We start from the raw sequence: 14,933 nt of genomic DNA, 5'->3' as shown, positions 1-14,933 counted from the left end.
GCGGACCGCAGACGGGCCCTCCCTTCAAGTCTTTGAAACGGTAGGATAACATTTACATATTCAAACCCGCAATTTCTGGAAATAAGTTTGTTATTATTAAATGACCGAACTGGTTTTTGGGTCTGTCTGATGACACCCAGTGAGCAAGTAACACGTTTTGGTTTGGATATTTTTTTACCCTTCGGAGCATGGGATTTTTTTTTAATGTAAAATGTGAATTCGTAATTTATCATTGACTGTTTGGGCTTTGTTATTACATATTGTGATTATATATAACACCTCTAATCAGCACAGCGAGAAAATAAACTTAGATGTTAGGGGAAAAAATCATCTTCCCAGGAGTTTGGATAAACTGATTTTTGAAGCATTTTCAACCCAGATAGCAGACACACTTGGGCCTAATCTGGGGCACTTTTGATACTTACGGCTCAATTACGGCACTGGCAACTGTTGTGTGGGCCAGACATGGCCCAAATGTAATGAACCGGGCTTGACTTGGGTTATGGCACATTCTATGTGGGCCAGATGTTGCCCAAGTGTTGTTGAGTTGAGGCAGCCACACTCACCCTGAGTCAATGTCATCATTCAAGGCCAAACGTGGGCTGTAAGATAACCGCAGATGTGGGCCATATTTAGGCCAAAGATTCTTTGCTATCTGGGAAGGTATTATGGACACTTTATCAATTCTTTCTAATGGTTCGCCTTGCCCAAAATTATACATGCGATGGGCAATTATCATTTAAGAGACAGTTCTACTTTATCATTAAAAAAAATAATAATAAAGAAAAAGGGCACACAACATCCATTGCACGACTGTTCGTCTTGGGAGAGAGATCCCTCCTATGTTGCTCTCCCTGAGGTTTCTTCCTATTTTTTCTCCCTGTTAAAGGGTTTTTTGGGGAGTTGTTCCTTATCCAATGTGATGCTCTAAGGACAGGATGTTGTGTTGCTGTAAAGCCCCTTGAGGCAAATTTGTAATTTGTGGTATTGGGCTATACAAATAAAATTGACTTGACTTGACTTGACAGGTCATATATCATCAATCATATATTGTATTTGTGAAAAAAAATCTCTCTTTTTTGGCTAGAAAGACAAGGTTTCTGCTGGATGCCAGTATACGTACTAATAAAACAGACCGGTCAGTATGTAAAAATATTTTGCCGGGTTTGGCAGTAGTCTTTCACTCCCAAAAAATAATAACTGAAGTCTTTTCACATTAACTTTCCATTTCATATTGTATCAATATGTGTTTTGCAAGTCTGCCTCTTGGTTAAGAGTATTTCTTTTTGCAGGAGTAATGGTGCCATCTTTTGAAATGAAGGGCATTCTGAAGAGTAAATTCAGTAAGTCTCTTCCTCCATCTGTAAAATGTGCTGTATGTTGTGGGAACATTGGCGACTGATAATTTGCAACCTTTGTTCGGATCAAGTCGGCCTAGTGTGCGACTCTAATAAGTGCTTATACAATGACCAGATGTAATATAAGTAGAAATAAGGCCGTGGCCGTCGGTAATATAATTTGATTGCCACTGTGGATGACGATGGTCCACTTCAAAGGTCGTTTTAGGATGCCGTGTGCCAGGTTTTATGGTTGCATGGCATTAATACTGTCAGGGTCAAAGGTCACCCAGGGTCCCCCATCCTGGAACATATGTGAATTTGTTTCACTGTAAAGGGTTTTGAGTTGTAGAGCTCGAAATGTACTTGGTTTAATAATCAGAAAATAATATTTCATCCAACTTTGACTGTATATTTTACTTTTTTCCTCATTTAATGGTAATACTATTACTATTATTACTATTACTACTGCTAATAATGATGATCGACTACTCATATAGCACAATTCATACATGAAATGCAGCTCAAAGTGCTTTACATTAGAAAGAATCAGACAAGTTAAACCAATCACACGCAGAAAAGAACACAAGAAAAAAGTCAGTTTAAAAGCACTTGAGCATCAACAACTGAGAATGAGAATTGAAAACGCACTAAGAGCATATAAAATAGCAATAATGATGGTGAAAAATTACAACAACCTAATGAATGTGAAATATAATAAAATGAATAAAATAATGATCAGAGTGAGGAGTTTGGACACCTGGGGGGAGCTCGGAGTAGAGCCGCTGCTCCTTCGCATCGAAAGGAGCCAGTTGAGGTGGTTCGGGCATCTGATTAGGATGCCTCCTGGGCGCCTTCCTTTGGAGGTTTACCGGGCATGGCCTACTGGGGGAAGATGCCAGGGTAGACCCAGAACTCGCTGGAGGGATTACATGTCCAATCTGGCCTGGGAACGCTTTGGGATTCCCCAGGAGGAGCTGGAGGGTGTTGCTGGGGAGAGGGATATCTGGAGTGCCCTACTTAACTTGCTGCCACCGCGACCCGAACCCGGAGAAGCAGCTGAAGATGAATGAATGAATGAAAATAATGATCAAATAAAAGGCTGTGAAAATGGGAAGGAGAAAAAACAGTTTTGATAAACACCCCCCCCTCCCCCAAAATCTCTTCTTTGTCAGAGGTATCCTCACAATCAAAGGCGGAGAGCGCCACACAGAGCAGCTCCATTGGCGCCGTGCGCTGGACTCTCCCTGAAGAGAGTTGCCAGGCCCACAGCTCAGCACCCATTAGACCCGTCAAGAACAGCAACCCCTCCTCACACTCACAGGTACCCCCCCCACACACACACACACACACTCCCTATGGACACACATATACTATATGGAGGGACACACACACACACACACACACACACACACACACACACACACACACACACACACTCATGCACACACCCTATGGACACATATATGGAGGGACACATGTATGGGAATACACACACACACTCATGCACACACCCTATGGAAACACATATGTGGAGGAACACATATATGGGAACAGACACACACACACGCAAAACACACACACACACATATGTGGAGGGACACCTGTATGGGAACACACACACACACACACACACACTTGTAAAACACACACACATATGTGGAGTGATGTGTACTGGAACACACGCACATGCACATATCCTATGGACACACATATGTGGAGGAACACATGTATGGGCACACACACACACACTCACGCACACACCCTATGGACACATATGTGGAATGTGGTGGAACACATGTATGGGAACAGTCACACACACCCTATGGACACACATACGTGGAGGAACACACACACACACACACACACACACACACACACACACACACACACACACACACACACTCACACAGACACACACACACAATTAATCCAAAATTAACCTACTCCTCACCCTTTCCTTAACAGTAACAGTAAACCTAAGCATCATTCCTTACATTAACCCAAGGCTGAGCCTAAAACAACTCAAATACAGACACAACTTTAATGCTGGGCCTGATCATGCCAACTTCAGAACAAGACCTACCATAATCCCAGCTGTAAGCCTAGCTGTCAACCTGACCCCGACACGGGAAACAAATCTTTAGTTACCAGGTTCATTTGTCCTCATAGTAACTCAGGGCCAAGTAAATGTCGCAAGAAAAAGGAAGAAATTGCCCACACGCTTTCTTTTTTTTTTATTCCGAAAAAGTTATGCTTCACTCTCGATATGAAATAACTAGAAAACCACACTTGGGAACTTAAAATAACTTTGCAAGCAGTTTCTTCTCTTTTCTTGTGTTTGATTTGGTTGCTGAAAACCTGCAACAACAAAAAAACGTTTTTGGATGGACGTGCCTTTCTGAATGTTGATAGTTATGTCCCTGTGCCAGTGCCACCAGGGTGACTTTGCAAATGGCAGCAATTCAATTCTTATAATGACTGGCAAATCCAGTGCATTTTTTCTGTGTAATGTAGTGTTTTGCATTGTCAACGTCTGGCCATGTTGTGCCTCTGTCATGTTGAAAAGTGTTGAGTTTGATTAGTTATGTCGATTCAATAGGCCTCGAGATCAATTTGACCATCTTATCCCATCACTCACACAAATTCACAGATGTAAACCTGTGAAATAGACTTTTTGTGTGACCCGCCATGTTGTCCCACAGCAACACCCTCGTCAGAGCAGCCTGAAGGACCTGCGCAGCCTGCAGGAGTGTGTCCAGTTCATCAACCACTGGATGGAACAGGTGGACCAAGTCTGCAAGGTACAGTAGGTTACCACACACACACACACACACACACACACACACACAAGTCTGCAAGATACAGTAAGGTACAGTAGGTTACCAGACACACACACACATCTGCAAGGTACAGTAGGCCTCCAGAGAGAAAGACAGAGACATACACACAGAAACGGTGAGAGGGAAAAAGAAAAACTGAAAGAAAGAAAGACAGAAAGCAGTCCAGATGTAGGAGAAGGTAAGGAGGGCAGGGTTTCCCACTAAGGTGGTGTCGACAGATTGCACGTACATCATATTTCATTTCAGTGCAGTCAAATGAGGAGGACGGTGTGGGAAGGACACGGGAGCGTGTAAAACAGGGAAACAGGAAACAGAGATGTGTCTCCACAAACAGACGTCACAAACAAACAGATACCAGTTGATATTAGGCACTGGGATTTTCGCCAACTCTGCACTTTATGGTAAGAGAGGTCTACAACACATTTCAGGAAATAGATAAGAGCTAATCCACTCGTAAGGGAGTTTCAGATGAACCGATGTAGGGAACAAGATGGCTCGCTGCTTTACAGTGGAACCATTTCACCTTGCACAGATCATGTCAAAGAAATGTGGATTTATGACCCCGTGTCGAGGTTGGTTAAACGTCGCAACGGGCAACAATTACGCAGTTGTCTGCAATGACGACTGAGATGGCTGGGAGCTCGCTGATAGGATGTGTTATCGACTCTTTTACAGCGGTGTTAATAAGCTGCTCGGCGTGTAGCAGACAGTCTGTCTGTCCATCTGAGCAGAAGAGCGACAGGTGCAAAGGTTTTTTAAAGCGCTCCGGATAAAACTGTAGATAAGTTCTTTAATTGAGTTGCTAACCGCCTCAACAATCTCAGGTGTAGAGCAGGGCTAGTCAGCTACTTTCTTATGAGGGCCAACTTATTCAACTGTAAGTGGTAAGGGGGCCAAACTTTTTTCAGAGTAATTACCGGATCTTAGCACTTACATGTGAACATGAAAAACAACACTAAATACCCTTAATACTGTGTATCAAAAGTGTTTATTAACAATGTGTTTATGTAACATACAAAATAGGGCAGCCATTTCATACGTTTATCCATTTATATAGGCTATGTTTATTTTAGCTAATGAATCACTTCTCACCGTCACCAGTACTGAATGATCAAAAGGCTCCAATTAAGGATGCATTCAAAACAAATTACATTACATTGGCAGATGAAAGAAAACATTGAATTACTTGTTAAAATATTGTGATCATCTCTCACCTTCTCACCAGTGTGCTACTACTCAACACTTGTCACTCAAATTTCATAAGTAATTTCAATTCAAAAGAAATGGTCTCAGCCATAAACATCTACAAGTGCTGTTTGTCTTCTATCAGTGAGTCATGCCATCTCACCCCTGCAACCTCACCTCTTATCACTCATAAGTAATTACATAACAAGGCTTTTTTTTTAGTTTAATCAAATGAATCACTTTTCAAAAATGCTTATGATCACAGCCCCCAAACAAAGATGCATTCAACACAGATTGTGGCAGATGGCCATGTACAAGTGCTCTATTTGTCTTCTAATCAGTGTCATTTCACATCTGCTACAACAGACCACCTCGCTTTCAATTCAAAAGAAATGGCCTCAGCCATAGATGCATTTAGAAACCAGTGCTCCGACTATATGTTGTCTAATCAGTGACTAAAGCGTCAGGAGCCGTTAGGGGCAGGACAAAGCAGTCTTCTCCCATTGGAGGAGATTGAATGGGAGCGCATTGTTGCCCCAGAAACAGATTTTTCTTCGCGGGAAAATGCATTATAATTTTTAATGTTCTAATAAAAATTGATCAAAGGGCCGGAAAAAAATAATCCTCGGGCCGGATTTGGCCCGTGGGCCGCCAGTTGACTAGGCCTGGTGTAGAGTTCCAAACCCCATCTGAAAATGGACGATAATAAAAACATAAAGATTACCACAGTATTCAATTGACTGTTTCATAATATGATCTTGAATCTTGTACCCTGTAGTGTTTCCATTGTGTAAAACATTCACTTAAAATGTTCCCATCGTTTTACTGAAGAATCGCTGTGGTACATGTTTATGGTTAAAAAAAACAACAGGAAATACTATAGTTCATTTTTCAATGGTTTTACTTCAATCAATTTTTGTACGTTATAAGCCACAGGTTACCGATGACTGATGGGTGGTGTAAACAAAAACACCACCCAGCTATGTTATACTGACCTTTGACCTTTGCAAGCCATGGTAAATTGATGGTTTGACTGTCGCTGCAGAAGGGCAAAGACGACCCAGGCTCCAGTAAAAAAGAAGCCGAGAGTTCAGACCACCGCACCGAACGCAGTCTGGAGCAGAGCCAGAAACTCATCCTGGAATGGGCGAGCGAGCTCAACCACGTTGATGAGGTCAGTACACAGACAGTATGGCGTATATGCATGGGTCTATTACCGAGCGGGTCTACCAGGCCCAGGCCCAAGGGCTCAGGGGGCACCTAAGCCAGAGCCTCTGCGTGAAGTTGCTGTTATTATCCAAGCCCTTCGTTCATGTCAATGACAGAGCCCCAAAAGTCCTACTGAACATCTGAAGGAAACTGCAGGTGACTGTATGTCTTGGTTAATATGCTGTTGGCGTTAATTGCATGTATGTGCGCTGTAAATACTGCTGAGATACAGGTGAATTTAGTTATTGTGCTGTTGGCTGCATGTCTCTGTATCTTCCCTGCAGGGGGAGGGAACTTTTTTTCCCTCTTTTCTCTCCCCAATTGTATCTGGCTAATTACCCCATTCTTCCGAGCTGTCCCGGTCGCTGCTCCACCCCTTCTGCTGATCCGGGGAGGGCTGCAGACTACCACATGCCTCCTCCGATACATGTGGAGTCGCCAGCCGCTTCTTTTCACCTGACAGTGAGGAGTTTCGCCAGGAGGACGTAGCACGTAGGAGAATCACGCTATTCCACCCCAGTTCCCCCTCCCCCCTGAACAGGCGCCCCAACCAACCAGAGGAGGCGCTAGTGCAGCAACCAGAACACATACTCACATCTTGTGTCCCATCTGCAGACATGGCCAATTGTGTCGGCAGGGATGCGCGACCAAGCCGGAGGTAACACAATGATCCCCGTGTTGGTAGGCAACAGCATAGACCACCACACCACCCAGACGCCCCTCAGGGGGAGGAGGGAGGCTTTTATGCATCTGCCCAGGGGCCAATTTTCTCATAATCCACCTATACATATATGGGATAAGCTAGTATGGTGGCGTACTTGTTAGAGACACCGTCAGATGTCTCTCAGGGGACTCTGATGCAATGAGAATCAATGCAATTAGAAAACTTCCTGGTTTGCTAGTGGGCTGCATTTTGTAATAAAATGCCCAAAACAGTGCTACATACATGACCTGTAATGAAGAATGTATAGTGCAGTGTTGTTATTCGTATGTTACTATACAATGTAGCCATCAACAAACAAACAAACCAGGAAGCAGGTTTTCATATTCAGACTGTCCACCAGTGATGTCACCAGCGGACAAAATTTTGGCGGCCTTTCAGAAACACAGAGAAGACTGCTCAATATAATGGGTGATAATGGAGTGTTATATTTTATATATATAGTATATATATATATATATATATATATATATATATATATGTGTGTGTGTGTGTGTGTGTGTGTGTATAACAATAATATATAAATATATATATATATATATAAATAACTTTGTTAAAAGAAACCCTCGATGGTAGGGGAAGTGCTCAACAAATAAAGAGCAAAATAATCCATTGTGTCAAGTAAATTTTTTATGAGACAGTACAAGCCTGTTTCATGCCATAAGCAATCATCAGCTGATGATTCATGAGCTGATGATTGCTTATGGCATGATATATATATAGATAGATAGATAGATAGAGAGAGAGAGAGAGAGAGAGAGAGGGATTGATAGAGAGAGAGAGAGAAATTTGTTGACAATCATTGTTTCCCTTTGGATATGAGTACCAGCCTTTGGAAATGTGCATTTAACACGCGATTAAAGCCAAAAGACCAAACTTGTTGTAAAAAACCATGGATCTGAGGAGAAAGGTCTTTAAAAAGATGTAGGGCAGGAAGGGACAGTCATATTGATCAATACGTCTGTGTGCCCTCAGTTACTGAAAGCGAGCTCCTGGGTGACACAGGAAGAGGAGAAGGAGGACGATGAGAAAGATGCCAAAGAAGAAAGGCAAATGAGGGTGATGGAGTGGGCCAAGGAGCTGCATACAGCCACTGAGGTAAAGAAATATGAAGCACAGTGGAGCTCTAAGTCAGAGACGTGTGGAAAAGAAAGGGGTCAAAATTATTGGTACCAGGACCAGAATATGTGAGACTTGTCTCGTACGACGTTGCCATTAAACTCACTTCTGCTGTTTGGCATACAGTCGCATGAGAGCAGGCTGCCCCCTGTGTTTTGTGGAGCAGAAGCGAGATACATATAAACCAGATGAGATTCAGTGTAAAAACTATACAGGGCCTGGTGATACTCCATGTGGCCCGTAGATATTCACTTACTGCAAAGGACCAAATGCATTAAGAACAAGGAGGTCACACTTCCAAACAGTAAATATACCTATACACTGTTTGAGAGGCAAACCACCTCTGTAATAGAGAGAGAAATATTAATTTAAGCTCAAATTTACAAAAAATAAAACAGTAAATGTCTCATGTATGTACAACGCGTGTCAACTGTAGTGCAGTGCATTGTGGGAGAAAATTATCTTCCTCATGCAGCAAAACATTGGCTCCTAATGTTTGATAATAATATCAATGCAACTGATATTTGACCAACAAAGACACTGATATTCATCACCATGATATTCAGTCACCTCAGGACAGTGTTCTTGTCAGGTGTGAACGTCGATTTTCAAGAGTAAATTGTCATTAACAGTGATCAGAGGAGGTCAGAGGAGTCGTCAGCAGTTTCTCTACTGCCGGCCATTTTCATTTATGAGCAAAATTTTTGAACAAATGAAACTCAGTGTGAGGTCATCCAGTTGATGTAAGATGTTTTGGCACGTGTGTATAATGTGTGTGTGTGTGTGTGTGTGTGTGTGTGTGGCAGAGCTGTGGTGTGCAGAGTGAAGAGTTGGGTCAGATGCTTCGTCTGCTCGGTCGGAGGAAGAAGAGGCTGGGGAAACTTCTGCCTCTGCTGGAGTTCATCACCTGGTCTCTGCTAAAGGAGGACAACCTGGTGAGACACACACACGCACACACACACACACATGCACACACACACACGACGCTAGCCGCTTCTATTCACCTGACAATGAGGAGTGTGAGGACAACCTGGTGAGACACACACACGTGCACGCACGCACACACAGACAGACACACACACGACGCCAGCCGCTTCTTTTCACCTGACAGTGAGGAGTTTCGCCAGTGGGACGTGGGAGGATCACGTTATCCCCCCTCCCCCCAGAACAGGCGCCCCGATCGACCAGAGGAGGCGCTAGTGCAGCGACCAGGTCACATACCCACATCCGGCTTCCCACCCGCAGACACAGCCAATTGTGTTAGTAGGGACGCCTGACCAAGCGGGAGGCAACACAGGGATTCGAACCGATGATCCCCGTGTTGGTAGGCAACGGAATAGACTGACCTTCTTTCTTATGTGGCTGTACAACATCTTTGCCAACCATGAGAAAAAGACTCACAAATTTTATCAGCCAAGCCTCAAAGGCGCACATTGTCAAGCATACTGTCATGAAGGTAAGTAGAATTAGAGAGTTGTCATGTTCAGGCTTTTATCCTGTATTTACTTTTTTTTAAATTTCTTATTCTCTTTTCAGAAAACGGTTCCACGGCTGTGGTTGCTGGCGAAACAACGCACCTGGAAAGCTGGGGTTCCTCGATACATCCCAAACTCAGGTAGGGCCTCAGTGTGCCTGACACCACTACTCTGTAATGTGAAAGACGTACACACCCTCATGGATGTGATGATACCAAATGTGTTTCTGTTGTCTGTGTCTTTCCAGTGTGGAGTTGGATCTGCAGCGCATCTGGTAGGCTCACCTTCCACTTTGAACAGGAAATAACGCTTCAGCTCAGATTTCCAAAACCTCTCCAAATTACTCATCTTGTGTCTCTGTTCATGTGTGTTGAACACATTTGTGTTAAAATAGACGTTATACATATAACATTTTGTGGTTACTTCAATTTTTATAAGAGTACAGGACAAAAATACAGGGTGTTTACTGGATGTTTGGAGATGGCCTCATGAGGGCCCCCCATCCCGGGGTCATTTTCACCTCTTGGACCCTTGTCCCTATCACGACCCTGGCACTTCTTCAAAATGATAGATTAACAGGGGGCGTCCGGGTAGCATAGCGGTCTATTCCGTTGCCTATTAACACGGGGATCGCCAGTTCAAATCCCTGTGTTATCTCCGGCTTGGTTGGGCGTCCCTGCAGACACAATCGGCCGTGTCTGCGGTTGGGAAGCCGGATGTAGGTAAGGATCCTGGTCATTGCACTAGTGCCTCCTCTGGTCGGTCAGGGCGCCTGTTCTGGGGGGAATAGCGTGATCCTCCCACGCGCTACGTCCCCCTGGCGAAACTCCTCACTGTCAGGTGAAAAGAAGTGGCTGGCGACTCCACATGTATCGGAGGAGGCTTGTGGTAGTCTGCAGCCCTCCCCGGATCAGCAGAGTGGGTGGAGCAGCGACCGGGACAGCTCGGAGGAGTGGGGTAATTGGACGGGTGCAATTTGGGAGGAATTACAGATTAACTTTCACTTTGTTTCCTGATTGGAAAAATACACAAGTGGAGACTGGATTTCTCAGAATTCTTTTCATTCATCTTTCACGACAAATTGGACTCCATCTTACGAAAAGACCAAGTCACATCTGCTCGGCTCTGGCATCCCGCCACCTCATATCGAGTTTGGTGCCAAGTTGTAAACTGCAGATGTTTTGATTTCCTTGTGACCCTAATCACAACCTGAGATCAGTTAGCATATAAAATCTAAAAACAGAAACCAAATCATCCTTTGCCGTAAAGGCTTCTAGAGGCTCGGCCAAATAACTTTTTAAAATTTCGTCACTGTTTATGTACTGATCTGGTACAGTTCACTTTTATGTTTCTCACCTTGTGTTTGCATTTATAACCTGGTTTTACTATCATTTTACGTAATTGCTTTTTTTTTGTTACTAATGTCTAAAGCAAATTTTAAGTTTTTTGAAACTTGCTAGATTAATATTATCATTATTTTTTTTATTATTTGTATTATTAGTAATAGCACTAGTTGTAGTAATACACTGCAAAAATGGTCTATCTGAGCAAGTTTGTCAGTCTTAAAATCACACAGAAATATATAATCTTGTTTCATTCATCCAGAACTATGCAGAATTATGAGCTCATTCTGTCAGATGATCGATGGACTATTGTTGTGTCGATGTATAGGTATAATCAATAATGCCAATGTATTTGTGCCAACCCTTTCCCATTCTCCAATCAGCTGATGTAACGCTGGACCCGGCCACCAACCACCCGTGGCTGCAGCTGTCCAACGACCATCGTAAGGTCCAGGAAGGCCTCACCAAGTCCAATCTCCCTTACAGCCAGCAGCGCTTCGACAAATGGCCCTGCGTCCTCGGCTGGGAGGGCTACAGCTGCGGTCGACACTACTGGGAGGTGAACATAGCCAACAACGGCTACTGGCGTGTGGGGCTTACCACCGCCAACGCCAAACGCCATGGCCGCTTCCCCATGACCCCGCAGCAGGGCATCTGGGCCCTGTGGCGCAGCACGCACAATTTTTTCGCCTGCACCAAGCCAGAGATGCTGCTGCCTTTGGGCTTGGTGCCACAGCGCATGGGTATCTATTTGGATTACGAGGAGGGTCAGATCTCCTTCTACAACGCAGAGTCCAAGTCCCACATCTTCACCTTCACCGGCACCTTCAAAGAAAAGCTGTACCCGATGTTTGCCCCGCTGGACGGACGCACCCTCATGACCATCATCCCGCCCCACAAGATCTCCTTTGGAGCCTGGGACTCCACTGCCGACACAGGTGCTGATATTCGAAAGTTGACCTTCGGAGGATTTTGAATTTTGGATTCAAGGAAATTATTTATTATTTATTCTCACGTAAATGGGCAGAAATGTTCTGACATTGTCATTTGAACCAATGCATCCCTTCACTTGAAATGGCACTTTAAAAATATGCTTTCAACACAAAAACAGGCCAGGTTTCACAAAGATAATATTATAAATATTTCTGTTGCAAATTATTGCTGTGATAGAGTCTGAAATTAAGATTAAGATTAGACCGGTCAAATGGGTTGACCAAAAGAGCATAGCAATACAGTACCTACAGCAGAATACGTAGGTAATGTCATTGTTACGGCAAAAATGCACCCTAGCTAGTGGTCACGGCATCCACGGGTCCAGCCACTCAAAGTCCGTTGAAAAGTTGGAAGAACAACTTTTATTCCACAGGTGCCGCCAAACTGAAAACAAATGCACTCTCTTAAACTGACAGTAGACAATTACCACACAATGGATGAAATAGCTTACTGTACACATAGATATTGAACTTGAAGTCAACTTTAATGAAAAACTTATTTATTCATTATGATTAGTTTACTTTTAATTTTCTAAAATTCAAAAGTTATAACTCACATGTATATCCTCTAGGCATGGTATAAGAAAACTGAGAAAAATAACCTACTCCTTCCCTCACACAGTCATTTTTGCTGAATTTGTACATTATATACAAGGATATGGAAGTAATGATCTATGTAAATGTATTTGTCTGTATTTATTCAGTTTGTAATTCACTTTAATGATTTGCATTATAATAAAATGTCACTGTAGGGAAACTACCGTGTGCTTTAATGTTGCTCATCTCTTCTTTTTATCACGTTTTTTTCTGAAAGAAGAAATATTTTCAAATGTAAGATTAAATTATCTGGGCTCTATTAAGATATGCCCCCTTTACTTTTGCCTTTAAAAAGTCTAGCTTCCTAAAGTTGTTCAACCCTAACTTACATATACTACCATATCTATCTATCTATCTATCTATCTATCTATCTATCTATATATAGATATAGATATATATGTATGTATATGTGTGGGTGTGGGTGTGTGTGTGTGTATGTATGTATATATATGTGTGTATGTATATATGTATGTGTATATAAGTATATATATTATATATATATATGTGTGTGTGTGTACATATATATATATATGTATATAGTATATATATATATATATATGTGTGTGTACATATATATGTATATATATGTATGTATGTACATATAAAAAACTTGAAACAGGCTTGTACTGTCTCAAAGAATTTACTTGACTCACTGGATTTTATATTATATATATATATTTAAATATATATATATATATATATATATATATATATTCCGCTCATTTGTTGAGCACTTTTATCAACACCATTGACGGTTTAAAAAAAAACAACCGTTTTATGTGTATATATACTATATATATATATAGTACACGTAATGTGTGAACCAGAGAGCACGGGACACAAATATGAGTGTTAAGTTCAGTTTCAGTGCTCTGTCTCCATGGTAACAGTGTGACCCATATGACCTTTCCAGGCATGTCTCAGGCCCTTACAAAAGGCTTCAAGTCTGAACGAGCACATCTGAAACACGACAGGAGCTCCTCGACTGTGGAAAACTGTAAACGCCCCAATATCTACATCATGATAACCGGGAGTTGCGAAATAAAGTTTTCGTCTGCAGACGCATTACTGGTTATCACAGAGATAAATGACAGTCTGCTTCAGCAGCAATGTCAGATAATGGAAATCTTCTTGGAGGTGACTGAGAAGTTATAGACCCACAAGAGACCGGCCTTCATTGGCTCATGGAGGCCTGTTGGATGAGATCGGCAAACTTTTCAGGATGTTTCCGATGTGAGATACGGCTAATTTATGGAAATACACAACTTTTTGCGTTTCTCTTGCCTGCTGTTTTTATGTATGAGGCTCTTGGAGAATGGAAGTGTAAAACTAAACTACTGCTGAGTTTGCTTTAGACCCTGAGTTACATCAGTTGAATGGCGTAACACTCCTACGGGGTAAAAAAAAAACACCACACAGTTCTGCATTGACGTCTTTCTTATCTCCTGACCAGAATTATCCAGTGGTTATCTTCCTATCTGTTATATCCTGATTATCCACTGAAGCTATCGGGTCAAGACGGGCCTCAGTATGGAAAGAGATGGCGTAGTCTTTATCAAAATTACAGAGATTTCTGCAGTTTTTGCAAGTTTGATTCCTGCAACACGCATGTTATCTGCGTTGTAATTTGACTAGAATAGAATAGAACAGAATATAATATAATATAATGGAATAGAATAAAACATAATAAGACTAGAATAGAGTGGAGCTTCATATGTATTAGCCAGTTTGAATCTGACAAAATGCAATTTACAAATACATGAAAAAGATATGAAACTCAAATTATATTTAGAATTATAATCATATGTAGCAGCACAGTGGCGCAGTGGTCAGTGCAGTCGCCTCACAGCAAGAAGGTCCCGGGTTTGAGCCCTGGGGTCGTCCGACCTTGGGGGTCGTCCCAGGTTGTCCTCTGTGTTGAGTTTGCATGTTCTCCCCGTGTCTGCGTGCTCCGGTTTCCTTCCACTGCCCAAAGACATGTAGGTCAGGTGAATCGGCCATACTAAATTGCCCCTAGGTATGGACGTGTGTGTGTGTGTGTGTGTGTGTGTGTGTGTGTGTGTGTGTGTGTGCGTGCGTGTGTGTGTTGGCCCTGTGTCATGGCCTGTCCAG

The 14,933-nt window shown here is 42.6% G+C and overlaps 1 protein-coding gene across 3 annotated transcripts; it reads left to right on the top strand.

Annotated features, from left to right (window-relative positions):
- si:dkey-219e21.2 (E3 ubiquitin-protein ligase TRIM39) lies at positions 1 to 12,975 on the top strand. Of its 3 annotated transcripts, none has more exons than XM_056300675.1 (11): positions 1 to 40; positions 1,088 to 1,138; positions 1,293 to 1,343; positions 2,513 to 2,661; positions 4,043 to 4,141; positions 6,411 to 6,539; positions 8,271 to 8,393; positions 9,221 to 9,349; positions 9,951 to 10,029; positions 10,137 to 10,163; positions 11,616 to 12,975. In XM_056300675.1, exons 2-11 carry the CDS (start codon positions 1,108 to 1,110, stop codon positions 12,206 to 12,208), a joined length of 1,410 nt encoding a protein of 469 aa, XP_056156650.1. In that variant the 5' UTR covers positions 1 to 40; positions 1,088 to 1,107; the 3' UTR covers positions 12,209 to 12,975. The 3 variants fall into 3 exon arrangements, with proteins under 3 accessions (XP_056156650.1, XP_056156652.1, XP_056156651.1); XM_056300676.1 differs by having other exon boundaries at positions 9 to 40; positions 1,092 to 1,138; XM_056300677.1 differs by lacking the exon at positions 1,088 to 1,138 and having other exon boundaries at positions 3 to 40.
- Positions 12,976 to 14,933: the final 1,958 nt, after the last annotated feature.

This window comes from Lampris incognitus, chromosome 20 (genome assembly GCF_029633865.1).
Source record: "Lampris incognitus isolate fLamInc1 chromosome 20, fLamInc1.hap2, whole genome shotgun sequence".
In the NCBI taxonomy this organism is placed as follows: domain Eukaryota; kingdom Metazoa; phylum Chordata; class Actinopteri; order Lampriformes; family Lampridae; genus Lampris; species Lampris incognitus.
Note: the sequence above shows the minus strand (reverse complement) of the source record. Positions and strands in the feature narration are given on the sequence as shown.